General features: G+C 41.0%; 1 protein-coding gene across 1 annotated transcript in view; it reads right to left on the reverse strand.

The window, feature by feature from the left end:
• Nucleotides 1-25,864, reverse strand: part of lin28b (lin-28 homolog B (C. elegans)) — a 132,515-nt gene that overhangs the window by 15,604 nt on the left and 91,047 nt on the right. The window contains exon 3 of the mRNA XM_055149108.1: nt 14,898-15,085. Within this exon, the coding sequence (XP_055005083.1) occupies nt 14,898-15,085 (188 nt within the window). The remainder of the gene's footprint in view (nt 1-14,897; nt 15,086-25,864) is intronic.

Raw genomic sequence — 25,864 nt, forward strand, 5'->3', positions numbered from 1 at the left:
GAGTTTGAGGAATTTTCACGTCATTCTGTTTAAAACTAAAATATTTAGCGTGAATTATTTCAATGTTTGCAGAAAATTTAGATTGAAAAATTGCATAAATATCACTGTTGGGTAAGTTACTTAAAAACTGTGATGTGTTATTTACTGAACCAGGACTAAACCAGGACTGAACAAGGACTGAACAAGGACTAAACAAGGACTAAACAAGGACTAAACCAGGACTAAGGACTAAACAAGGACTAAACCAGGACTAAACCAGGACTAAACCAGGACTAAACAAGGACTAAACAAGGACTAAACAAGGACTAAACAAGGACTAAACAAGGACTAAACAAGGACTAAACAAGGACTAAACAAGGACTAAACAGGACTAAAGGACTAAACAAGGACTAAACAAGGACTAAACAACAAGGACTAAACAGGACTAAACAAGGACTAAACAAGGACTAAACAAGGACTAAACAAGGACTAAACAAGGACTAAAGCAGGACTAAACAGGACTGGACTAAACCAGGACTAAACAAGGACTAAACAGGACTAAAGGACAAAGGACTAAAGGACTAACAGGACTAAACCAGGTAAAGGACTAAACCAAACCAGGACTAAACCAGGACTAAACCAGAACTGCTGAACCGTGGGACTAAACCAGAAAAAAAACAGAAAAAAACCCAGAACCAAACCAGAACAAAACCAGGACTAAACCAGAACCAAATCAGGACTAAACCAGAACTGACCCAGGACTAAACCAGGTCTAAACCAGGACTAAACAAGGACTAAACCAGGTCTAAACCAGGACTAAAGCAGGACTGAACCAGGACTAAACAAAGACTAAACCAGGTCTAAACAAGGACTAAACCAGGACTAAACAAAGACTAGACAAGGACTAAACCAGGACTAAACCAGGTCTAAATCAGGTCTAAAGCAGTACTGAACCGAGGACTGAACAAGGACTAAATCAGGACTAAACAAGCACTAAACCAGGACTAAACCAGGACTAAACCAGGACTAAACCAGGACTAAACCAGGTCTAAACCAGAACCAAACCAGGTCTAAACCAGAGCTGAACCGTGGACTAAACCAGAAAAAAAAACAGAACAAAACCAGAACAAAACCAGGACTAAACCAGGTCTAAACCAGGACTAATCTTTGGACTAGGACTTGGACTCTAGTTCTGCCCCTGAAAGAACCTTGAGCCCGTGGACCAGGACGTCCGCGAGGCTCGATCGGGCGTCAGCTGCTCTTCGCCCCGTGGAGCGACGAGTTCTCCGCCGGTCCAAGTGTGACTTATAGTCCGAAAAATACGAAAAAAAAACGGCATGAATGAGCTGAACATGAGGTATTTTTGGCATTTATGTGTAAGAAAAAAGTTGATTAAACTGTATAAATACACCATTTCCGAGTACTTTTTGCGTGTATAAATAAACACAGAACTATAATCAAATCTGGAAGGTGAATTTTGTTTCTTTGCTGTGTTTTTTCTTACCGTCCTTTAACAAAAAAAAGCCCCAAACCTGAGCGGGCGACAGACACTTGACCTCAGAACGGATCCATTACCCAAAACGGCCTCAATTATTCAGCCGCGTAAAGCAACGGTGTGTGGAGGACGACAGCGGCGCTGAGCTGTTCTGAGACTTTACTCACACCTCCAGACAAGGACTAAACCAGGACTAAACCAGGACTAAACCAGGACTAAACCAGGTCTAAACCAGGACTAAACAAGGTCTAAACAAGGACTAAAACCAGGACTAAACCAGGACTAAACAAAGACTAAACCAGGACTAAACAAAGACTAAACACAAGGACTAAACAAAGACTAGAACAAGGACTAAACCAGGACTAAACCAGGACTAAACCAGGACTAAACAAACCAGGACTAAACAAGACTAAACCAGGACTAAACAAGGACTAAACCAGGACTAAACAAAGACTAAACAGGACTAAACCAAGGACTAAACCAAAGGACTAAACCAGGTCTAAACAAAGACTAAACAAGGACTAAACCAGGACTAAACAAGACTAAACCAGGACTAAACAAAGACTAAACCAGGACTAAACAAAGACTAAACAAAGACTAGACAAGGACTAAACCAGGACTAAACAAAGACTAAACCAGGACTAAACAAAGTCTAAACAAGGACTAAACCAGGACTAAACCAGGACTAAACAAGGTCTAAACCAGGACTAAACAAGGTCTAAACAAGGTCTAAACAAGGACTAAACCAGGACTAAACAAAGACTAAACCAGGTCTAAACCAGGTCTAAACAAGGACTAAACCAGGACTAAACAAGGTCTAAACAAGGTCTAAACAAGGACTAAACCAGGACTAAACCAGGACTAAACAAAGACTAAACCAGGTCTAAACCAGGACTAAACAAAGACTAGACAAGGACTAAACCAGGACTAAACAAGGTTTAAACCAGGACTAAACAAGGTCTAAACCAGGACTGAACCAGGACTAAACCAGGACTAAACCAGGTCTAAACCAGGTCTAAACCAGGACTAAACCAGGACTAAACAAAGACTAGACAAGGACTAAACCAGGACTAGACAAGGACTAAACCAGGACTAAACAAAGACTAAACAAGGTCTAAACCAGGACTAAACAAGGTCTAAACCAGGACTGAACCAGGTCTAAACCAGGACTAAACAAAGACTAAACAAGGACTAAACCAGGACTGAACCAGGACTGAACCAGGACTAAACCAGGACTAAACCAGGTCTAAACCAGGTCTAAACCAGGACTAAACCAGGACTAAACAAGGTCTAAACAAGGTCTAAACCAGGACTAAACCAGGACTAGACAAGGACTAAACCAGGACTAAACCAGGACTGAACCAGGTCTAAACCAGGACTAAACCAGGTCTAAACCAGGACTGAACCAGGACTAAACCAGGACTGAACCAGGACTGAACCAGGACTAAAACCAGGACTAAACAAGGTCTTAACCAGGACTAAACTAGGTCTAAACCAGGACTGAACCAGGACTAAACCAGGTCTAAACCAGGACTAAACCAGGTCTGAACCAGGACTAAACAAGGTCTAAACAAGGTCTAAACCAGGTCTAAACCAGGACTGAACCAGGACTGAACCAGGTCTAAACCAGGTCTAAACCAGGACTAAACCAGGTCTAAACAAGGTCTAAACCAGGTCTAAACCAGGACTGAACCAGGACTGAACCAGGTCTAAACCAGGTCTAAACCAGGACTAAACTAGGACTAAACAAGGACTAAACCAGGTCTAAACAAGGTCTAACAGGTCTAAACAGGACTGAACCAGGAAAAACAAGGTCCAAACAAGGTCTAAACCAGGACTGAACCAGGACTGAACCAGGTCTAAACCAGGACTGAACCAGGTCTAAACCAGGACTAAACCAGGTCTAAACCAGGACTAAACCAGGACTGAACCAGGACTGAACCAGGACTAAAACCAGGACTAAACAAGGTCTTAACCAGGACTAAACTAGGTCTAAATCAGGTCTAAACTAGGACTAATCTTGGACTAGGACTTGGAATCTAGGACAGACACTGGGTGAACACGTGAGCACTGCACACGCTGCGCTTTCATATAACAGACGATATATTTAAAAAACTATAAATATATGAAAATTCTGTAGTTTAGACAAAGTTTAATCACATTAGATCACAAACAAACGTGATCACACAGTTCTTCTCTGCTCTTCTCTCTGTAAAATCAACGTTTATCGGCAAATCGTGTCTTAAATCAGCACAAATATATTATATAAGCCGCTCTTAGTCAGGAAGTGCGCGCTTAGCATTGTTATTAGTAGAGATGTATCGATATCCAAATCTCACAGTACGATATTTATTGTTTGTATTGTTATTTTGGAGGGATTAACAGAATTGTACGTACGCTACTTTTTTATTTTTAAATACTGTGACCAAAATTTTCAAAATATCGATATATCGCATCGTTTAATGTGATGATACAGTATCGATATCGTGGGCTGCTTTATCGATATATCGCCAAGAGTATTTTTTGGTATGTTTTGCTAAATAATTTTGTTACAGCTACAGTTTTGTTGCTTGTTAGTGGAACAAAACTTGGTTTATGCGACACATTTGATATGTTCACTGTTGTGCCTGTAACGATAACAGATTTTGCTGAACTCTCCCAAACATGTGGGAAAATGTGTCAACGTCTGATGAAACCAAGGTTGAACTTTTTGGACCTAATTCCAAAAGGTATATTTGGCGCAAAAACAACACTGCTCATCCCCAAAATAACACCACACCTAGAGTGAAGCGCGGTGGTGGCAGCATCGAGCTTTGGGGCAGTTTTTCTTCAACTGGAACCGGGGCCTTATTCAGGGTGGAGGGAATTATGAACAGTTCCAAATACCAAAACCTTCGGCCTTCTGTTAGAAAGCTGAAGATGAAGAGGAACTTCATCTTTCAGCACGACAATGACCCAAAGCACTCGTCTAAATCAACAAAAGAATGGCTTCACCGGAATAAGACTGAGGTTTTGGAGTCCAGACCTGAATCCCATCGAACACCTGTGGGGTGATCTGAAGAGCGCTGTGCGCAGGAGATGCCCTCGTAATCTGTCAGGTTTGGAGCAGTTTTGCAAAGAAAAGTGGGCAAATATCACCACACAAGATCTGCCGCGCTGATAGACTCCTACCCGGAAAGACTGAGTGCTGTAATAAAAGCCAAAGGTGCTCTAACAAAGTATTAGTTTAACTCTTTCCCCCATGAAGACGACATTTGACGACCCCCCGTTTCCTTAATCACGACTTTTGTCTCCTCCGCTGTTTCACTAAAGACGAGATTTGACGACCTTTAGAAACGACTCGGTTTTTCACATTTAAACAGAGACTGTGATCGGTCGGGGCCACTACAACCCACACTAGACTGACCAATAGGATTCAAGGATATGTTTTCGCCGATTTTTTCCGAAGTTAATCGGAATAGTGACGATGGTAGCTTCCGGAAAAAACACAACACGAAACACGTGTAATGGAAAGATCGCGGCGCTGCGGCGCACAGTTTTAGAAATAATGAGGAGCGGACGTGTTTTATGCATAAGTTTAGAGAAAGTGACTTTTATAGATTTCAAAGTGATGATGTTGAAGTTGATTATAAAGTGGAAAACAGCGATAGAGACGGACTTTCGGGGAGAAGGTGAGATGCCGCTGATGCGTCTGTGTGGAGTCCTGCGATGTCCGAACAAACTATCTGAGCTTTATACTCGATTATGAACCAAAATTACCCTGAAATCTGGATGTTGCCCAGGCCAGTCCTTTAAAATATTTCAGTCTTTTTTTCCAAGATGCGATGTATAACAGAATCACTACAGAAAAAACACTTATGTGGAGCTCTGCACTCGAGAAACTAACCAAGATGACAAATACTGGACACACACTGACGAGGAAGAGTTTTATTATTATATTATTATATTATAATAAGCTAAATGAGTTGAATAAATAAAATGAGTTGAATAAGTTAAATGGAAAAAAACTAATTGGGTGCACACAGGTGAACAACAGGTAAAAACAGGTGCACACTTGGCTATACTGTATCTGGTGATATGAAATCTGTTTAAATACTTTGACAAAGTATATTTTTTATTTTTTTATGAATATAGTACTCAGAACATGTATATATCAGATGATGATTTTGTTTTCGAGCTTGCACCTGACCAGGTAAACTCTCATTTTCAGTGAGCTGTTATACACCTATAAATGAGTTGAATCACATTTAAACATCCATAAATGAATAGTTCAGAGTCTAAGGTTTCCAGAGATACAAATATGTCTGTGTTACAATTAAGTTCATGAGTGTAAAAATCATTTATAATCACTCGTGGAAGTGTGTTTTCTTTTATGCAGTTATGCTCTATGGGTGTAGCCCTAGTAACATATGTATGGGTTGTTCCTAGTCGGCGTCCAGGGGGGAAAGAGTTAAGGGTGTGTATATTTATGTCACCAGGTTATTTTAAGTTTTTATTTTATATTTATCCCCTTTAAAGTTTTCAGTTAGTTTTTCAATTGCATTGTACAGGTTATAGGTCACATTAAAGGTGGAAAAAGTTATGAAATTATTTGTCTTGCTCTCATTATTTTACATGACAAAAACCTGGCATTTGAACAGGGGTGTGTAGACTTTTATATATGTACAATTTTTACATTTAGTTAAAGTATAGTTGATGCGGCTTATATTCAGGTGCGCTCAGTAGTCCGGAAATTACGGTAGTTGTGTTTGTTTTGTTTTCAGACAGTCAAAATCGAGCACGGCGCATTCGTCTGCACGTACCGCTGATTAAGAAACACAGTGGGCTTGTACCAGAGGCGGTGAAAACGACGGTAAATCTGAGCCAAGACCATTTGAAAACAGTAGTACAGTACACACTAGTTTCAATATTAGTTTGAGCATCTTTTAATATCTGACTCCTACTCTAAATATAACTTCAAAAGGGCACAACCTGGTTAAAAACGTTGCATAAAATGTCTCCCGTAACCCGTTTTAGATCAGTATTTCAGCTTGCAGAATGTAAATTAACGACCCTGTATTATGCAAAATGGACTCTTGTGAGCTTTAAGTCATGTTAGAATGTTGTTACGTCGTCAAAAACAGACCCGGACTTGTGTTTTGTTTCATTCACACATGTTTGAGTAACGTTTTATTATTAGTCTGTCTACATCTCCAAAGCTCGAAATGCTCTGTTCCACTTTGTGACGTCCTGAAGTGATTTTATTCCAAAGAAATCGACAGTTCCAGGGTTAAAATGATCCAAATGATTCTAGTGAAGGTGTATGGAGCTTAAAAAACACAGTGGAGCACTTTATATGTTTTCCGTTTGAGAAGAACTCACTGTAAATCTGCAGGTTTGTGTGTTAAAAATGTGAGAATAAAACAAAACACAACTCCAGGTCTGTTTGTAATGAGGAAACAGCATTATTACAGATCAGAAAATAGTAACGTAGATGTAACAATCACTGAAATATCGTGATATCGTATCGTCAAAAGTCTCACAATAACATCATAATCCAAGTTTCTTTGCTTAAATTCACGGTTTTATAGAAGCAACAGCTTATAAACATCGGGAACTACATTTCCCATGATTCATTTCAGCGCAGACAACATGAAGAAATATGCTTTTTTACTTGAATTCTTGAGATTATGACGGAAATAATTCACACCAAAATCTTCTCAAGGTATTTTAAAAGCAAAAAAGTGTCTCATCTACAATTATCTCAGCCTCTCGCCAAAATATTGCAATAAATATCATACGTGAGATGCATATTGTTTTCTTTTTGAGAGAAGAAATGTTTGTGTTAAACATGTGTAAATGAAACAAAACACAACTCTGGTTCTGTTTTTGATGAGGAAATGTTATTAATACAGATCAGAAAATAGTAATGTAGATGTAACAATAACTGAAATATCGTGATATCGTATCGGCAAAAGTCTCAAAATAATATCGTGGGCTGTCATAATATATCGAATCACATTATTTTTTTTTTTGCTTAAATACATGGTTTTATAGTAGCAGCAACTTATAAACATCGGGAACTACATATCCCATGATTCATTTCAGCGCAAACAACATGAAGAAATATGTTTTTCCTTAAATTCTTGGGATTATGACAGAAATAATTCACACCAAAATATTGTCAAAGCAAAAAAGTTTCCTATCTACATTTATATCAGCCTCTCGCCAAAATAGCACAATAAATATTGTAGAGTGAGATGCATATCGTGATAATATCGTACAGAGAAATTTGGATATAACAGTGTTTTCTTTTTGAGGAAAGAAAGGTTTAGGTCAGACATGTCAAAGTCAGGCCCGGGGGCTAAATTTGGCCCGTGATATAATTATATTTGGTCCGTGAGATCATATCAAATATGTTTTAGAGCTGCTCACTGGCTACAGATCGACTATAGAGACATTATTTATTTAAAATGTTGTTATTATTTTATATTCTGCTTGTTCTGGATTCAATGTTTAAGCAAAACTATTATTAAACATTTATTTTAATAAGAAAAGGTTTAACATTACATATCTCCAAAGAAGAGAAAACATGCAGACGTTGTTGAAATATTTCAATAAATATTTAGTTTGGCCCAAGACTTAGTCCCAGTTTTTAATTTTGGCCTCTGTCAATTTGAGTTTGACACTCCTGGTTAGTGTCTCAAACATGTGAATGAAACAAAACACAACTCTGGGTCTGTTTTTGATGAGGAAATGCGTGTAATATACATCCTTTAATGCTTAATAATAATCATAATAATATGTTTTTGTTCATAAAGCACTTTTAAAAACAAGGTACACACAGCAAAGAACAATAAAAATCTCATCCAGAAAGCAAACAAAAACAGAAAATGACACAATTACTTCAATTTAATATAATAGACAAGTTAATCAAATAGAATAAAAACAAAAAAGGAATAAAATCAAGCTTTATTTAGGTCGTCTACAGTCTTCAAAACACCACAACATCACCTGAACCTAACCTCCTCGAGCATCCAGATTAAAATAAAACCATAAAAATCACATCCAGAAACTGTAAAAAAAAACTGAAAATGACTCAATAAATTCAATTCTTTACAATAAATAAGTTAATAAAACAGAATATAAAACAAAAAAGGAATAAAATCAAGCTTTATTTAGGTTGTCTACGCTCTTAAAAACATCACAACATCACCTGAACCGAGCATCCAGATAAAATAAAACCATAAAAATCGCATCCAGAAAGCAAATAAAAACAGAAAATGACACGATCGCTTCAATTCTTAACAATAAATAAGTTAATAAAACAGAATATAAACAAAAAAGGAATAAAATCAAGCTTTATTTAGGTCGTCTACAGTCTTCAAAACACCACAACATCACCTGAACCTAACCTCCTCGAGCATCCAGAAAGCAAAAAAAACTGGAAAATAACACAAAAAATTTAATTCTTTACGATAAATAAGTTAATAAAATAGAATAAAACCAAAAAGGAATAAAATCAAGCCTTATTTAGGTCGTCTACGCTCTTAAAAACACCACATCACCTGAACCTAACCTCCTCGAGCCTTTTTTTTTTTTTTTTTTTCCTCCCCCTCGGACACAGATTTCCGAGCTGCACAAAACAGCGGCGGTATTGAAACGCACACACCCCCCGTCCACCGTCCACCCATCCGTCCCTCCGTCCGTCCGCCGCCGCGCCGACCCGCCCCTCACCTTAAGGCGCCCGATTGATTTAAAACAGCGGCGGTGGCGAGTCAAAGTGCCCTATTGAATTCCATATTACGCCGCGCCATAACCATAGCAACAAGCATGAAGCCGCGGCGAGAGTGAATAGGTCTGATCAGCGCCTCTCACAAGCGGCTCACCTCGCGCTCGCACATGTACATATTATATAGGTTTCCCGGGCGAGCGCATTGATTCGCCGTGTTTCAGATGTCACCGGTCAACGCGTACGGTATGCGTCTGTGTGTGTGTGTGTGTGTGTGTGTGTGTGTGTACGCCATTAACATCGCCTATAGCTCCATACTACGCCTTTTTCTACGCGCCGCATAAAGGAACAGCGAGGGGCTCCTGCGTTTCTCATGTTCTACGGCGACAAATAATAAAAACACTGACCTAATTTCACAGGTAAACCTCGTGATGTAAGAATTATTGAGATGGTAAAGGGAGAAAATGGACTCTTGTGAGAAGGAAAAAAATCATTATCAACATTATTTTGATGAATATTCAGCGTTTCTCTTTCAAGAAAACCAACTATGTTATTAGAAATGTAACAATAACCAAAATATCGTCATATCGTATCGTCAAAAGTCTCCGTTTTGGTACAAACTACATGAAGAAAGAGCAGTTTTAAGTCTTAGCTCTCTGAATTAATGTTCACAATTTTCTTAGCCTCCACAAAATATTGCAATAAATATCGTACCATGAGATCTATATTATGAAAATATCGTACCGTGAGATTTGGTTGTTTTTAGATCCTTATTTGTTGTTGATAATTTACGCAAAAACTTTCAAAATGAAAATAAATTCAGACTTTGAACATGAAATAAGTCATAGAAAAACAAAAACTTATTCAAAATACACTATATATCCAGCTGTTCTACAAACTCTGTATTTAAAAAATAAAATAAATATACTTATTTATACAAAATATCCCAAAATAAACTTTGATAAGCTTTATCATTTCAACTCGATTATATGAGTTTGTATAATAATAAAACACTGACCTGATTTCACAGGATAAACCTCGTGATGTAAGAATTATTCAGATGGTAAAGGGAGAAAATGGACTCTCGTGAGAAGGAAAAAAATCATTATCAACATTATTTTTGATCAATATTGGACGATTGAAACTATTTTGTTGAAAATCCTTACAGTTTTTCATTCTCATTATGGTTTATTTATTTATTTTTTGTACGATCAAACAATAAACCTTTGTGGCATTGTTAACAATATTATTAGTTTGTACGACCATAAATGAAAAGAACAAAAAAACTGGCATCTTAAAAACAAAAATGAAGATAAGAAGTAAGAAAAAAAGTGACTGTATATCTGTTCGAGGGGTTAGTTTATGGAACAACACTGTAGAAGCCTTAAAAAAATAAAACGTAAAAAAAAGTATAAAACGTTATGTTTTGAAAGATGTAGAGCTCTGGAATGAATGATTTATGCACTAAATTTAGTTTGTTTTCATTCATATTTTGTCTCTTATATTTACAGTAAGTCGTAAATGAAACTGTAAATGAAACATGTTCATACGCCGCTTCCTTTTTTGTTTCTGTTTCTTTCTGTCATGTAGTTGTAGTCTGATTACTCTCTCTCTCTCAACAAAAAAAACAAAACACTTTGTTCTTAGGGGTGTAACAAGAACCAAAATATCGTGATATCGTATCGTCAAAAGCCTCTCTGATATCGTTACATCCCTGTTTGTTATTGATAATTTACGCAAAACTTTCACATTGGAAATAAATATAGGCTCTTAAAAACAAAAATGAAGATAAGAACTAATAAAAAAAAGTGCTTGTGCTCAAAAAAACCCAAACACTTTGTTATTAGGGATGTAACAATATCGTGGACCATCACAATTTATCGAATTACAATGTGTGTATGAGTGTGTGTGTGTGTGTGTGTGTGTGTGTGTGTATGTGTGTGTGTGTGTGTGTGTGTGTGTGTGTGTGTGTGTGTGTGTGTGTGTGTGTGTGTGTGTGTATGTGTGTGTATGTGTGTGTGTGTGTGTGTGTGTGTGTATGTGTATGTGTATGTGTGTGTGTGTGTCTGTGTGTGTGTGTATGTGTATGTGTGTGTGTGTGTGTGTGTGTGTGTGTGTGTGTATGTGTGTGTGTGTGTGTGTGTGTGTATGTGTGTGTGTGTGTGTGTGTGTGTGTGTGTGTGTGTGTATGTGTGTGTGTGTATGTGTATGTGTGTGTGTATGTGTGTGTGTGTACGCCATTAACATCGCCTACAGCTCCATACTACGCCTTTTTCTACGCGCCGCATAAAGGAACAGTGAGGGGCTCCTGCGTTTCTCATGTTCTTAGACCTGGTTTAGACCTGGTTTAGACCTGGTTTAGATCTATCTTAGACCTGGTTTAGTCCTGGTTTAGTTCTGGTTTAGACCTGTTTTAGATCTGGTTTAGATCTAGTTTAGTCCTGGGTTAGTCCTGGTTTAGACCTGGTTTTAGACCTGTTTTAGATCTAGTTTAGATCTAGTTTAGTCCTGGGTTAGTCCTGGTTTAGACCTGGTTTTAGACCTGTTTTAGACCTGGTTTAGATCTGGTTTTAGACCTGGTTTAGATCTATCTTAGACCTGGTTTAGTCCTGGTTTAGTTCTGGTTTAGACCTGTTTTAGATCTGGTTTAGATCTAGTTTAGTCCTGGGTTAGTCCTGGTTTAGACCTGGTTTTAGACCTGGTTTTAGACCTGGTTTAGATCTATCTTAGACCTGGTTTAGACCTGGTTTAGATCTATCTTAGACCTGGTTTAGTCCTGGTTTAGACCTGGTTTTAGACCTGGTTTTAGACCTGGTTTTAGACCTGTTTTAGATCTGGTTTAGACCTGGTTTTAGTCCTGGATTTAGACCTGGTTTAGATCTATCTTAGACCTGGTTTAGTCCTGGTTTAGTTCTGGTTTAGACCTGGTTTAGACCTGGTTTAGACCTGGTTTAGACCTGGTTTTAGACCTGGTTTTAGTCCTGGTTTTAGACCTGGTTTTAGACCTGGTTTAGATCTATCTTAGACCTGGTTTAATCCTGGTTTTAGACCTGGTTTTAGACCTGGTTTTAGACCTGGTTTAGATCTGGTTTTAGACCTGGTTTAGATCTATCTTAGACCTGGTTTAGTCCTGGTTTAGTTCTGGTTTAGACCTGTTTTAGATCTGGTTTAGATCTAGTTTAGTCCTGGGTTAGTCCTGGTTTAGACCTGGTTTTAGTCCTTTTTTAGTCCTGTTTAAGTCCGGGTTTAGTCCTGGTTTAGATCTAGTTTAGACCTGGTTTTAGTCCTGTTTAAGTCCGGGTTTAGTCCTGGTTGGGGGGGGGGGGGCAGGTAAATCCCGCCCTGTAATCCATTTATTTCAACAAAGTAACTGTAATCCAATTACCACTCACTGAAACAGTAACTGTAACTGAATACTCTAGTACATGTAATCTGTTACACTGGTTAAAGGCTCAATTAGGACGTTTAACAGGACAACGTTCAGACCAAATACACAACATGACTCAAACATACTTGAAGTGAATGAAACTAAATACAAATCCTGCGATGTTTTTGAAGAAGAAACCACATTATAAAGACCTGTTTTAGACCTGTTTTAGACCTGTTTTAGACCTGGTTTAGACCTGGTTTAGACCTGGTTTAGACCTGTTTTAGATCTGGTTTAGATCTAGTTTAGTCCTGGGTTAGACCTGGTTTTAGACCTGGTTTAGTCCTGGTTTAGTCCTGGTTTAAACCTGGTTTAGACCTGGTTTAGACCTGGTTTAGATCTATCTTAGACCTGGTTTAGACCTGGTTTAGATCTATCTTAGACCTGGTTTAGTCCTGGTTTAGACCTGGTTTTAAACCTGGTTTTAGACCTGGTTTTAGACCTGTTTTAGACCTGTTTTAGACCTGGTTTAGATCTATCTTAGACCTGGTTTAGTTCTGGTTTAGACCTGGTTTAGACCTGGTTTAGACCTGGTTTTAGACCTGGTTTTAGACCTGGTTTAGACCTGGTTTAGATCTATCTTAGACCTGGTTTAGTCCTGGTTTAGACCTGGTTTAGACCTGGTTTAGACCTGGTTTAGACCTGGTTTAATCCTGGTTTAGACCTGGTTTAGACCTGGTTTAGACCTGTTTTAGACCTGGTTTTAGACCTGGTTTAGATCTATCTTAGACCTGGTTTAGTCCTGGTTTAGTTCTGGTTTAGACCTGTTTTAGATCTGGTTTAGATCTAGTTTAGTCCTGGGTTAGTCCTGGTTTAGACCTGGTTTTAGACCTGGTTTAGACCTGGTTTAGACCTGGTTTAGTCCTGGTTTAGTCCTGGTTTAGTTCTGGTTTAGTTCTGGTTTAGACCTGTTTTAGATCTGGTTTAGATCTAGTTTAGTCCTGGGTTAGTCCTTTTTTAGTCCTGTTTTAGTCCTGTTTAAGTCCGGGCTTAGTCCTGGTTGGGGGGGGCAGGTAAATCCCGCCGTGTAATCCATTTATTTCAACAAAGTAACTGTAATCCAATTACCACTCACTGAAACAGTAACTGTAACTGAATACAGTTACTCATAATTTGTACTCTGATTATGTAACTCCAGTACATGTAATCTGTTACTCCCCAACACTGGTTAAAGGCTCAATTAGGTCGACAGCTTAACATGACTCAAACATACTTGAAGTGAATGAAACTAAATACAAATCCTGGGATGTTTTTGAAGAAGAAACCACATTATAAAGACCTGTTTTAGTCCTGGTTTTAGACCTGTTTTAGACCTGGTTTTAGACCTGGTTTAGATCTATCTTAGACCTGGTTTAGTTCTGGTTTAGACCTGTTTTAGATGTGGTTTAGATCGAGTTTAGTCCTGGGTTAGTCCTGGTTTAGACCTGGTTTAGACCTGGTTTAGATCTATCTTAGACCTGGTTTAGACCTGGTTTAGATCTATCTTAGACCTGGTTTAGTCCTGGTTTAGACCTGGTTTTAAACCTGGTTTTAGACCTGGTTTTAGACCTGTTTTAGACCTGTTTTAGACCTGGTTTAGATCTATCTTAGACCTGGTTTAGTTCTGGTTTAGACCTGTTTTAGATGTGGTTTAGATCGAGTTTAGTCCTGGGTTAGTCCTGGTTTAGACCTGGTTTAGACCTGGTTTAGACCTGGTTTAGATCTATCTTAGACCTGGTTTAGTCCTGGTTTAAACCTGGTTTAGACCTGGTTTAGACCTGGTTTAGACCTGGTTTAGATCTGGTTTAGATCTAGTTTAGACCTGGTTTTAGTCCTTGTTTTAGACCTGTTTTAGACCTGGTTTTAGACCTGGTTTAGATCTATCTTAGACCTGGTTTAGTCCTGGTTTAGTTTTGGTTTAGACCTGTTTTAGATCTGGTTTAGATCTAGTTTAGTCCTGGTTTTAGTCCTTTTTTAGTCCTGTTTTAGTCCTGTTTAAGTCCGGGCTTAGTCCTGGTTGGGGGGGGACAGGTAAATCCCACCGTGTAATCCATTTATTTCAACAAAGTAACTGTAATCCAATTACCGCTCACTGAAACAGTAACTGTAACTGAATACTCCAGTACATGTAATCTGTTACTCCCCGACACTGGTTAAAGGCTCAATTAGGTCGACAGCTTAACATGACTCAAACATACCTGAAGTGAATGAAACTAAATACAAATCCTGGGATGTTTTTGAAGAAGAAACCACATTATAAACACACACAACATGTACGTGGTTCGTCGTCGTCGTCCGTCACTCACCGGTCTCCCTTTGGTTTGCGCTTGTGCACGGGCATCTTTCCTTTGGGCCTCCTCTCGCTGCCCGAGCACGGCCCTCCTCCGGGGCCCGTCACCCGCAGAGACTCCAGACCTTTGGAGGACTTCTTGTAGGAGAACTCCAGAGGCTCGCCCTCCTTCAGACTGCGGAAGCCCTCCATCACCAGCTTACTCTGCGGAGGCACAAGAGGAGCAGAGTGGGTCAGCGCACACACACTAGAATCATGTGAAAGTGTGTGTGTGTGTGTGTGTGTGTGTGTGTGTGTGTGTGTGTGTGTGCGCTCGGGCCACAGACGGAGCAACGGTCTCAAAGAAATAACTGAGTACTGTTTGTTCAAACGAGCACCGGGATTAGAATTTGAGGTTTATGTTTTCGTCGAAGGATTCACGTCCAGAAAGTCGCGTGAAGTCGCACTTTTTTTCACGGTTTGGGCGTTTCCTGCGACTTATGATCCACTGTGAATAAAAACTGAATTGGTGAGAGGCTCTGGTCTGGTTCAGTCCTGGTTTAGACCTGGTTTAGTCCTGGTTCAGTCCTGGTTTAGACCTGGTTCAGTCCTGGTTTAGTCCTGGTCCAGTCCTGTTTTAGTCCTATTTTAGGCCTGGTTTAGACCTGGTTCAGTCCTATTTTAATCCTGGTTCAGTCCTGTTTTAGACCTGTTTTAATCCTGGTGCAGTCCTGGTTTAGTCCTGGTTTAGTCCTGTTTTAGACCTGGTTTAGTCCTGGGTCAGTCCTGTTTTAGACCTGTTTTAGTCCTGGTTCAGTCCTGGTTTAGTCCTGGTGCAGGCCTGGTTCAGTCCTGGTTTAGTCCTGGTTTAGACCTGGTTCAGTCCTGGTTTGGACCCGGTTTAGACCTGGTTAAGTCCTGTTTTAGTCCTGGTTCAGTCCTGGTTCAGTCCTGCCTTAGACCTGTCTTAGTCCTGGTTTAGTCCTGGTTTAGTCCTTTTTCAGTCCTGGTTCAGTCCTGTTTTTAGTCCTGGTTCAGTCCTGGTTTAGACCTGGTTTTAGACCTGTTTCAGTCCTGGTTTAGTCCTCTTTTAGTCCTGGTTTAGTCCTGGGTCAGTCCTGGTTTAGTCCTGGTTTAGACCCAGTTTAGACCTGGTTCAGTCCTGGTTTAGTCCTGTTTTAGTCCTGGTTTAGTCCTGGTTTGGACCCGGTTTAGACCTGGTTCAGTCCTGGTTTAGTCCTGGTTTGGACCCAGTTTAGACCTGGTTAAGTCCTGTTTAGTCCTGGTTCAGTCCTGTTTTAGTCCTGGTTCAGTCCTGGTTCAGTCCTGCCTTAGACCTGTCTTAGTCCTGGTTTAGTCCTGGTTTAGTCCTCTTTTAGTCCTGGTTTAGTCCTGGGTCAGTCCTGGTTTAGTCCTGGTTTAGACCCAGTTTAGACCTGGTTCAGTCCTGGTTTAGTCCTGTTTTAGTCCTGGTTTAGTCCTGGTTTGGACCCGGTTTAGTCCTGGTTCAGTCCTGTTTAAGTCCTGGTTTAGTCCTGGTTTGGTCCTGGTTTGGACCCGGTTTAGACCTGGTTCAGTCCTGTTTTAGACCTGGTTCAGTTCAGTCCTGTTTTAGTCCTGGTTTAGTCCTGGTTCAGTCCTGGTTTAGTCCTGGTTCAGTCCTGTTTTAGTCCTGGTTTAGTCCTGGTTCAGTCCTGGTTTAGTCCTGGTTCAGTCCTGTTTTAGTCCTAGTTCAGTCCTGTTTTAGTCCTGGTTCAGTCCTGTTTTAGTCCTAGTTCAGTCCTGGTTCAGTCCTGGTTTAGTCCTGTTTTAGTCCTGGTTTAGTCCTGGTTCAGTCCTGTTTTAGTCCTGTTTTAGTCCTGGTTTTAGTCCTGGTTTAGTCCTAGTTCAGTCCGGCATCACAGTTCAAGTCACATAAACGGGAAACGTTCTTTATCTACTTTTTTTTCCATTTTTCATTTAAACACAAAACCAAAAACTCTAATCATTATTCATTTTCTTATTTTCAGTTTTATTTTGAAAAACAAACAAACGACACACGGATTGAAGAATAAATAACTCTGGACCACTTCAAACCGTTTATGTTGGATTATTTGTTTTTCTCCACATTTTTAAGTCGGTAAAATCAGGTAGAATCGAGTTCACAGTTGATCTGCTCGAGTTGTCGACGCACAAAGTTTGAAACACAGACTTTTCTCGCGTCTTTCCGATGGAAGAAGCTCCTCAGACAGACAAGGTCGTCTGCGTGTGTGGAGTTTATAGAAGCGCGGAGCACAAAACACACAAAACACACAAAACACACAAAACACACACAAAACACACAAAAACACACAAAACACACAAAAAACACAAAAACACGACATCCGAGTTATTGTTCGCAGATCAGATCGACCTAATGTGAACGACACCGAGCCTGAACATGAAATAAGGGAAAAAAACAAAACAAAACAGGTTCGGGACCAGACAAGAACCAGACCGGGACTGAAAACGGTTTAGTCCAGGTTTAGACCTGGTTTAGACCTGGTATAGTCCTGGTTTAGTCCAGGTTTAGTCCAGGTTTAGTCCTGCTTTAGTCATATCATGGTTCAGGCCTGGTTTAGACCTAGTTTAGTCCTGGTTCAGTCCTGGTTTAGACCTGACAGGTGTCTCTCAGGTCTAAACCAGGACTAAACCAGGTCTAAACCAGGTCTAAAACCAGTTCTAAACCAGGTCTAAACCAGGACTAAACCAGGTCTAAACCAGGTCTAAACCAGGACTAAACCAGGACTGAACCAGGACTAAACCAGGTCTAAACCAGGACTAAACCAGGTCTAAACCAGGTCTAAACCAGGACTAAACCAGGACTGAACCAGGACTGAACCAGGACTAAACCAGATCTAAACCAGGACTAAACCAGGACTAAACCAGGTCTAAACCAGGTTTAAACCAGGACTAAACCAGGACTGAACCAGGACTAAACCAGATCTAAACCAGGACTAAACCAGGACTAAACCAGGTTTAAACCAGGACTGAACCAGATCTAAACCAGGACTAAACCAGGACTAAACCAGGTCTAAACCAGGACTAAAACCAGGTCTAAACCAGGACTAAACCAGGACTGAACCAGGACTAAACCAGATCTAAACCAGGACTAAACCAGGACTAAACCAGACTAAACCAGGACTAAACCAGGTAAACCACCTAGCTAAACCCAAACCAGGTCTAAACTAGGACTAAAACAGAACTAAACCAGGATTAAACCAGAACTAAAACCAGGTCTAAATCAGGTGTAAACCAGGCCTAAACTAGGACTAAAACAGATCTAAACTAGGACTAAACCAGGACTAAACTAGGACTAAACCAGGACTAAACCAGGCCTAAACAAGGTCTAAATCAGGACTAAACCAGGACTAAACCAGTCTAAACCAAAACCAGTCTAAACCAGGTCTATACCAGGACTAAACCAGAACTAAACAAGGTCTAAACCAGGCTAAACAAGACATTGTGGAATTTCACAGATTTATTTTTGAAGTACTTTTTGAGGAGTTATTTTTCTTTTAAACATATCGATATATATATATATTTTTTACTCCGTACGGCCCAGGCTTCAGTCGTACATCCATAAGTCACAAACACACACCAGGACTAAACCAGGACTAAACCAGGACTAAACCAGGACTAAACCAGGTCTAAATCAGGACTGAACCAGGTGTGTAAACAAGGTCTAAACTAGGACTAAAATAGATCTAAACCAGAACTAAACCAAGTCTAAACCAGGATTAAACCAGAACTAAACCAGGCCTAAACCAGGTCTAAACCAGGCCTAAACTAGGTCCAAACCAGGTCTAAATCAGGACTAAAACAGAACTAAACCAGGATTAAACCAGGACTAAACCAGGACTGAACCAGGACTGAACCAGGTCAAAATCAGGTGTAAACAAGGTCTAAACTAGGACTAAAATAGATCTAAACCAGAACTAAACCAAGTCTAAACCAGGATTAAACCAGAACTAAACCAGGCCTAAACCAGGTCTAAACTAGGCCTAAACCAGGACTGAACCAGGACTAAACCAGGACTAAACCAGGACTGAACCAGGACTAAACCAGGACTGAACCAGGTCTAAACCAGGACAAAACCAGGTCTAAACCAGGACTAAAACAGAACTAAACCAGGATTAAACCAGGATTAAACCAGGACTAAACCAGGCCTAAACTAGACTAAACCAGGCCTAAACCAGGACTAAACCAGAACTGAACCAGGTCTAAATCAGGTGTAAACCAGGCCTAAACCAGGTCTAAACTAGGACTAAAACAGATCTAAACTAGGACTAAACCAGGACTAAACTAGGACTAAACCAGGACTAAACCAGAACTAAACCAGGCCTAAACAAGGTCTAAATCAGGACTAAACCAGGACTAAACCAGGTCTAAACTAGGACTAAAACAGATCTAACCTAGGACTAAACCAAGTCTAAACTAGGCCTAAACCAGAACTAAACCAAGTCTAAACCAGGTCTATACCAGGACTGAACCAGGACTAAACCAGGTCTAAACCAGGCCAAGACATTGTGGAATTTGTCAGATTTATTTTTGAAGTACTTTTTGAGGAGTTATTTTTCTTTTAAACATATCGATATATATATTTTTTTACTCCGTACGGCCCAGGCTTCAGTCGTACATCCATAAGTCACAAACACACACACTCGCGGGGGGGGGGGGGGGACGGGGGGGGGGACGGCGGTTGTGCTGCGTTGTGGTTGGAGCAGCACCTGCCCACATTAGCGTTGGTGTTATCGGCGGCGCAGCACACGCAGGTTTATCTACTGCAGGCACACTTCCTACGAGCGGCGAGGGGGCGTGTCATGTGACCCCCTCCACCGTCCGCTTATCTACACATCAGCAAAAACTCATACGTCCGTGTGATTTATGAAGCGCCGGGCGAAGTCGCAGCAGTCACACGGACGACGATCGAGAGGCGGGGAGGGAAATAATACACCAAAAAAAAAAAAGAAATATTTAACTCAGAGAACAACGATTTATTCTGTTTTCTTCATTATTTGTCTCCAAAATCTAAATGGAAAAAACAAAAACAAAAAAAACAGATAATGATTCGGTTTTTCAGTTTTCGAATTTGTGTTTGTGTCAGAACTGAACCAGGACTAAACCAGGACTAAACCAGGACCAGGTGAACCAGGACTGAACCAGGACTAACCAGTCTGAACCAGGACTGAACCAGGACTAAACCAGGACTAAAGCTACAGAAACCAGGACTGAACCAGGACTGAACCAGGACTGAACCAGGTAAACCAGGACTGAAACCAGGACTGAACCAGGACTGAACCAGGACTGAAACCAGGACTGAACCAGGACTGAACCAGGACTTAAACCAGACTAAACCAGGACTAAACCAGGACTGAAACCAGGGACTAAACCAGGACTAAAACTGAACCAGGACTGAACCAGGACTGAACCAGGACTGGACTAAACCAGGACTAAACCAGGACTAAACCAGGTCAGGTCTAAACCAGGACTCAAACCAGGTCTAAACCAGGTCTAACCCAGGTATAAACCAGGACTAAAAACCAGGTCTAAACCAGGACCCCAAGCCAGGACTAAACCAGGTCTCAACCAGGACTGAACCAGGACTGAACCCAGGACTAAAACCAGGACTAACCAGACTAAACCCAGGACTAACCAGGACTAAACCAGGACTGAACCAGGTCTCCAGGTAAACCAGGTCTAAACCAGGACTAAACCAGGACTAAACCAGGACTAAAACCAGGACTAAACCAGGACTAAACCAGGACTAAACCAGGACTAATAAAACCAGGACTAAACCAGGACTAAACATAAAGAAGGAGGAAAATAATAAAAGGACGACAGCAGAAATAAGTTTTAAGGAGGATGTAAAAAGGTTTGTCACTGTCCTGTGTGAGAAACGTGTATAAAGTTTGTGCTGAGGGGTTTTACAGACTTAAAACAGATAGAATCATTGTAAAAAATAACGTCGACTACTTCACAAATTTAACCCCCGCGATAAACGAGGGACGACTGAACAACAAAAACAACAAAAAGCTCCACACAATAAACACTGAGCCCAAAACCTATTGTTTGAGCTTTCAGATATTAACGATAACTCAAAATAGTAATTATTGTAAAAGAAAGTTGTTTTTTTATTTGTTTTGTTTTGTCATTTTGTACATATTTCACATTTCCAGTCCCACATACAGTACTTCACTTCCAAATACTACTTCAGCCGTAAGAATCCAAACCCACAAACACACGGTTCACGCTGGAGTATTCTTTGTCCTTTTTATCTCCGCGTGCCCACACAGAGACACGCCCGCCGTACACATGTGATACTATAAATACATGAGACGAGGTACAGGACGTGAGGCGCTGGAGCTGGAGGTGAGTTATTCCCACACACTGACTGCAGACCAGCGGCGAGCACCACTGCAGAGGCACGAAAGAAGTACAAACCCCGACACATCTGACGCTCAAAACCGCACAAAACCAACAATCAGGCACCGGAGTGTTTCTAAAACCGCTGGAAGAAGAACGCAGTTTTGTTATTTAAAGGTTGTATAGAGGATTTTTTTAAGGGAAGAAGATAAATACAGCGACAGTCCTCGTGCGCGTTCAGAATTACTGTTGAAGTTTCCCGTCTAGAAGTAATTCAGCGACCGACGCGTCAGTTTTTAGACCCTTCGTCTGCTTCGGTCGCGCCATCGCTGGACGAGATCTCCAAGAATCACCTCGGTTCGGCTTCGCTCCTTTTCCCCTTCTCTTCTTCTTTCAGCGACCTCAAAAACGGACTTTCTTTCGCGGCGAACCGGTCGTGGATTCTCGTCCGCCGTCGGACAAACTTTGCGCGAAATGCGAGGAAGCGACAGTTCGAAAAAGCCTCGAAGAACCGCCGCGTAAACCACGTAATCCCCGCGCTCCGACGAGTCAGTTACACTAGGGAGTTTGATTGACGACCTAACAGCCAATAGAAAATGAGGGAGCCTCGTTTTCTATTGGCTGATGTTTATCTGGCCTCAACACGTCCACAGTTTACAGATTTGTTCTTTTTGTTTTTTGGTCATCATAATTACAAAGCTGCTGCGTCTCTGTAACGGTGTTTTAATCTTTGACTGACAGTTTGAAACAAAAAAAGATCCTCCATACAACCTTTAAGTAAAAGTACAGATACAGACGAGTAAAAGTATCACGGGAAAAAAACTACGGAGGTAAAACGATTAAAAATGTAAGTTAAAAAGTAAAAGTGTTTAGCGCAGTTTTTGAGATCTAATAAAAATCCGTGTGTCATTCGTTCGTTTGTTTTTCAAAATAAAACCAACAAAAAAACCAAAAAAAACTACAATTTTTTTCATTATTTGTCTCCAAAAACAAAATGAAAAAGGAAATAATGATTTGTTTTTTTCAGTTTTTGATTTTTGTGTTTAAATGAAAAATGGAAAAAACGGATAACGGACTGAACCAGGACTAAACCAGGACTAAACCAGGACTGTACCAGGACTAAACCAGGACTGTACCAGGATTAAAACAGGACTAAAGCAAGACTAAATTTACCGTTTTCAGCCCCCGGTCTGGTCCTGATCTCAATCATGGTCTCAATCATGGTCTGGTCTTGGTTTGGTCCTGGTCTCAGTCCCGGTCCTGGTCCCGGTCTCAGTCCCGGTCTCAGTCCCGGTCTTAGTCCAGTTCTCCAGTCTCTGGTCCGGTCTCAGGTCCGGTCCAGGTCTCAGTCGGGTCCCTGGTCCGCGGTCCAGTCCAGTCCTCTGGTCTGGTCCTGGTCTGGTCCTGGTCTCAGTTCAGTCCGGTCTTCAGTCCCCTGGTCCCGGTCTCAGTCCCTCAGTCCCAGTCTCTGGTCTGGTCTTCTAGTCCCGGTCTTAGTCCTCCTCAGTCTCAGTGGTCTGGTCTGGTCTGGTCCTGGTCTCAGTCCCGTCTTAGTCCAGGTCTGGTCCTGTCTCTGGTCCTGGTCTCAGTCCCGGTCTCAGTCCCAGTCTCAATCATGGTCTGGTCCTGGTCTGGTCTGGTCTTAGTCCCAGTGCTCAATCATGGTCTGTCCTGGTCCAGTCCCGGTCTTAGTCCAGTCTCAATCATGGTCTGGTCCTGTCTGGTCCTGGTCTCAGTCCGGTCTCCAGGTTCCCAGTCTGCTTGGTCCTGATTCTGGGCTTGGTCTCAATCAGGGTCTGGTCCTGGTCTGGTTCCGTTCTGGTCCCGGACCTGGTTCAGTTCTGGTTCAGTCCGGCATCACAGTTTAAGTCTCATGAAATCGCGAAACGTTTTATTTTTTTTTTTTTTTACATTTTGGTTTTGGAGACAAATAATGAAGAAACCTGTTGTTTTTCCATTTTCTTATTTTTGGTTTTATATTGAAAAACGAAACAATAAAAACTTCTAATAAAATTCACCCAAAAAGTGCCACTTATATATTTTTTTTTATTTTTCTTTACGCATTTTTTGGCTGGTGCGACTTTTAGTCCAAAAAATACAGTACATAATGTTGTTGCTTCAATAAAAGTACAGATACCAGAGCAAAGAAATACTCTACATTTGTGTTTGACTGTAAATTAACTGTGCTGTAATGAAGTGTGGAGCAGAGTTTTTCAGATCAGAGAACGTTTTAACCCCACTGTTTATTTCACTCCACAGAGAGTTAAAACGCCGCACCAGAGACGACAACAACAACAACAACAACAACACTACGGTTTTATTCACACGCAGAAAAACACAAGACAAGGCTCCTCAAGCTCTCACTCTCTTTTCTCTCTCCATCATTCCTTTCTCCTCTCTTAGTCTCTCCATCACTCCTTTCTCCTCTTTAAGTCTCTCCATCACTCCTTTCTCCTCTCTAGTCTCTCCATCACTCCTTTCTCCTCTCTTAGTCTCTCCATCACTCCTTTCTCTCCTCTCTTAGTCTCTCCATCACTCCTTTCTCCTCTTTAGTCTCTCCATCACTCCTTTCTTAGTCTCTCATCACTCAGTCTCTCCATCACTCCTTTCTCCTCTCTTAGTCTCTCCATCCCTCTTTTCTCTCCTCCTTTTCTCTCCATCATCACTCCTTTCTCCTCTTAGTCTCTCCATCACCTCTTCTTAGTCTCTCCATCACTCCTTTCTCTCTCTTAGTCTCTCCATCACTCCTTTCTTTGTCTCTCCATCACTCCTTTCTTCCTCTCTTTGTCTCTCCATCACTCCTTTCTCCTCTCTTAGTCTCTCCATCACTCCTTTCTCCTCTCTTAGTCTCTCCATCACTCCTTTCTCCTCTGTCTCTCCATCACTCCTTTCTCTCTCTTTGTCTCTCCATCACTCCTTTCTTAGTCTCTCCATCACTCCTTTCTCCTCTCTTAGTCTCTCCATCACATCACTCCTTTCTTACTCTCTCCATCCTCCTTTCTCCTCTGTCTCTCCATCACTCCTTTCTTAGTCTCTCCATCACTCCTTCTCTCTCTCTCTTGTCTCTCCATCACTCCTTTCTCCTCTCTTTGTCTCTCCATCACTCCTTTCTCCTCTCTTGTCTCTCCATCACTCCTTTCTTTGTCTCTCCATCACTCCTTTCTCCTCTCTTAGTCTCTCCATCACTCCTTTCTCCTCTCTCTCTTTCTCTCTCTCATCCTCCTTTCTCCTCTTCTCTCCATCACTCCTTCTTCATCTCTCTCTCTCCATCATCCTTTCTCTCTCCTCCATCACTCCTTCTCTTTTGTCTCTCCATCACTCCTTTCGTCTCTCCATCACTCTTTCTTATTCTCTCTCATCACTCCCTCTCTTCTCTTTCTCTTCTCTCTTAGTCTCTCCATCACTCCTTTCTCTCTCTTAGTCTCTCCATCACTCCTTTCTCCTCTCTTAGTCTCTCCATCATCTCCTTTCTCTCTCTCTCCATGTCTCTCCATCCACTCCTTTCTCTTATTCTCAGTCTCTTCTTTCTACTCTTCTCTCGTCTCTATCCGTCACTCGTCTCATCTCTTCTTTCTCCCTCTTCCTCTCTCTTCTCCTCTCTTTTTTCTCGTCTTAGTCTCTTCTTCTCTCGTTCATTCCTTTCTCCTCCTCTTTTTATCACTCCATTCTGCGTTCACACTCCCTCCCTCGCCGTCATTGATTTCTACCTTTTCTCTCCTCCTCTCCTCTCTTATTCTCTCTCTCCTCCTCTTATTCTTTCCATCAGTCCCCTCTCTCCTTTCTTAGTCTATCTCTTTATCCTCCTCGCTTCTCTTCTCTTTCCCTTCTTTCTCCTGTCACTCCTTTCTCAATCTCTTTTCTCTCTATCACTCCTTTGTCCTTTCTCGTTCTTTCTCTCCTCTATCTGCTCTCTCTATCACTCCTTCTGCTCTCTTAGTCTATCACTCCTTATCGATCTCTTTTCTTTATCTATCACTCCTTTCTCCTCTGTTATTCCTTTCTCCATCTCTCTTTTCTCTCTATCACTCCTTTCTCTCGTCTTATTCTCTCTGTCACTCCTTTCTACTCTTTCTCTCCGTCTTATCCGCTCACCGTCACTCCTTTCTCCCTTTCCTCCTCTCTCTCCTTTCTTAGTCTCTATCTCTCTTTTCTCGTCTTAGTCTCTTCTTCTCTCGTTCATTCCTTTCTCCTTCTCCTCTTTTTATCACTCCATTCCGCGTTCGCACTCCCTCCCTCGCCGTCATTGACTTCTACCTTTTCTCTCTCCTCTCTTATTCTCTCTCTCCTTTTCTTCTTCTCTTCTCTTTCCTCCTTCTCTTCCTTTCTCTCTCTTTCTCTCTTCTATCTCCTTTATCTCCTTTCTTCTCTTTCTCCCTCTTCTTTCTGTCCTCCTTCTTTTTCTTATCTCTCTCTCTTTTTTCTCCCTTATTCTCTCTCACTCCTTTCTCAATCTCTTTCTTGATCTCTCTTTCTTCTCTTCGCTCTCTCTATCTCCTCTCTCTCTCTCTCTTTCTCTCTCTCCGTCTTATCTTTCCTCCTCCTTTCTCCCTCTTTCTCTCTCCTTTCTTAGTCTCTCTCTCTTTTTTCTCGTCTTAGTCTCTTCTTCTCTCGTTCATTCCT

Source organism: Boleophthalmus pectinirostris, unplaced genomic scaffold (genome assembly GCF_026225935.1).
Source record: "Boleophthalmus pectinirostris isolate CB_2022bp ecotype Guang Dong unplaced genomic scaffold, ASM2622593v1 HiC_scaffold_13, whole genome shotgun sequence".
NCBI classification, from domain to species: Eukaryota; Metazoa; Chordata; class Actinopteri; order Gobiiformes; family Gobiidae; genus Boleophthalmus; species Boleophthalmus pectinirostris.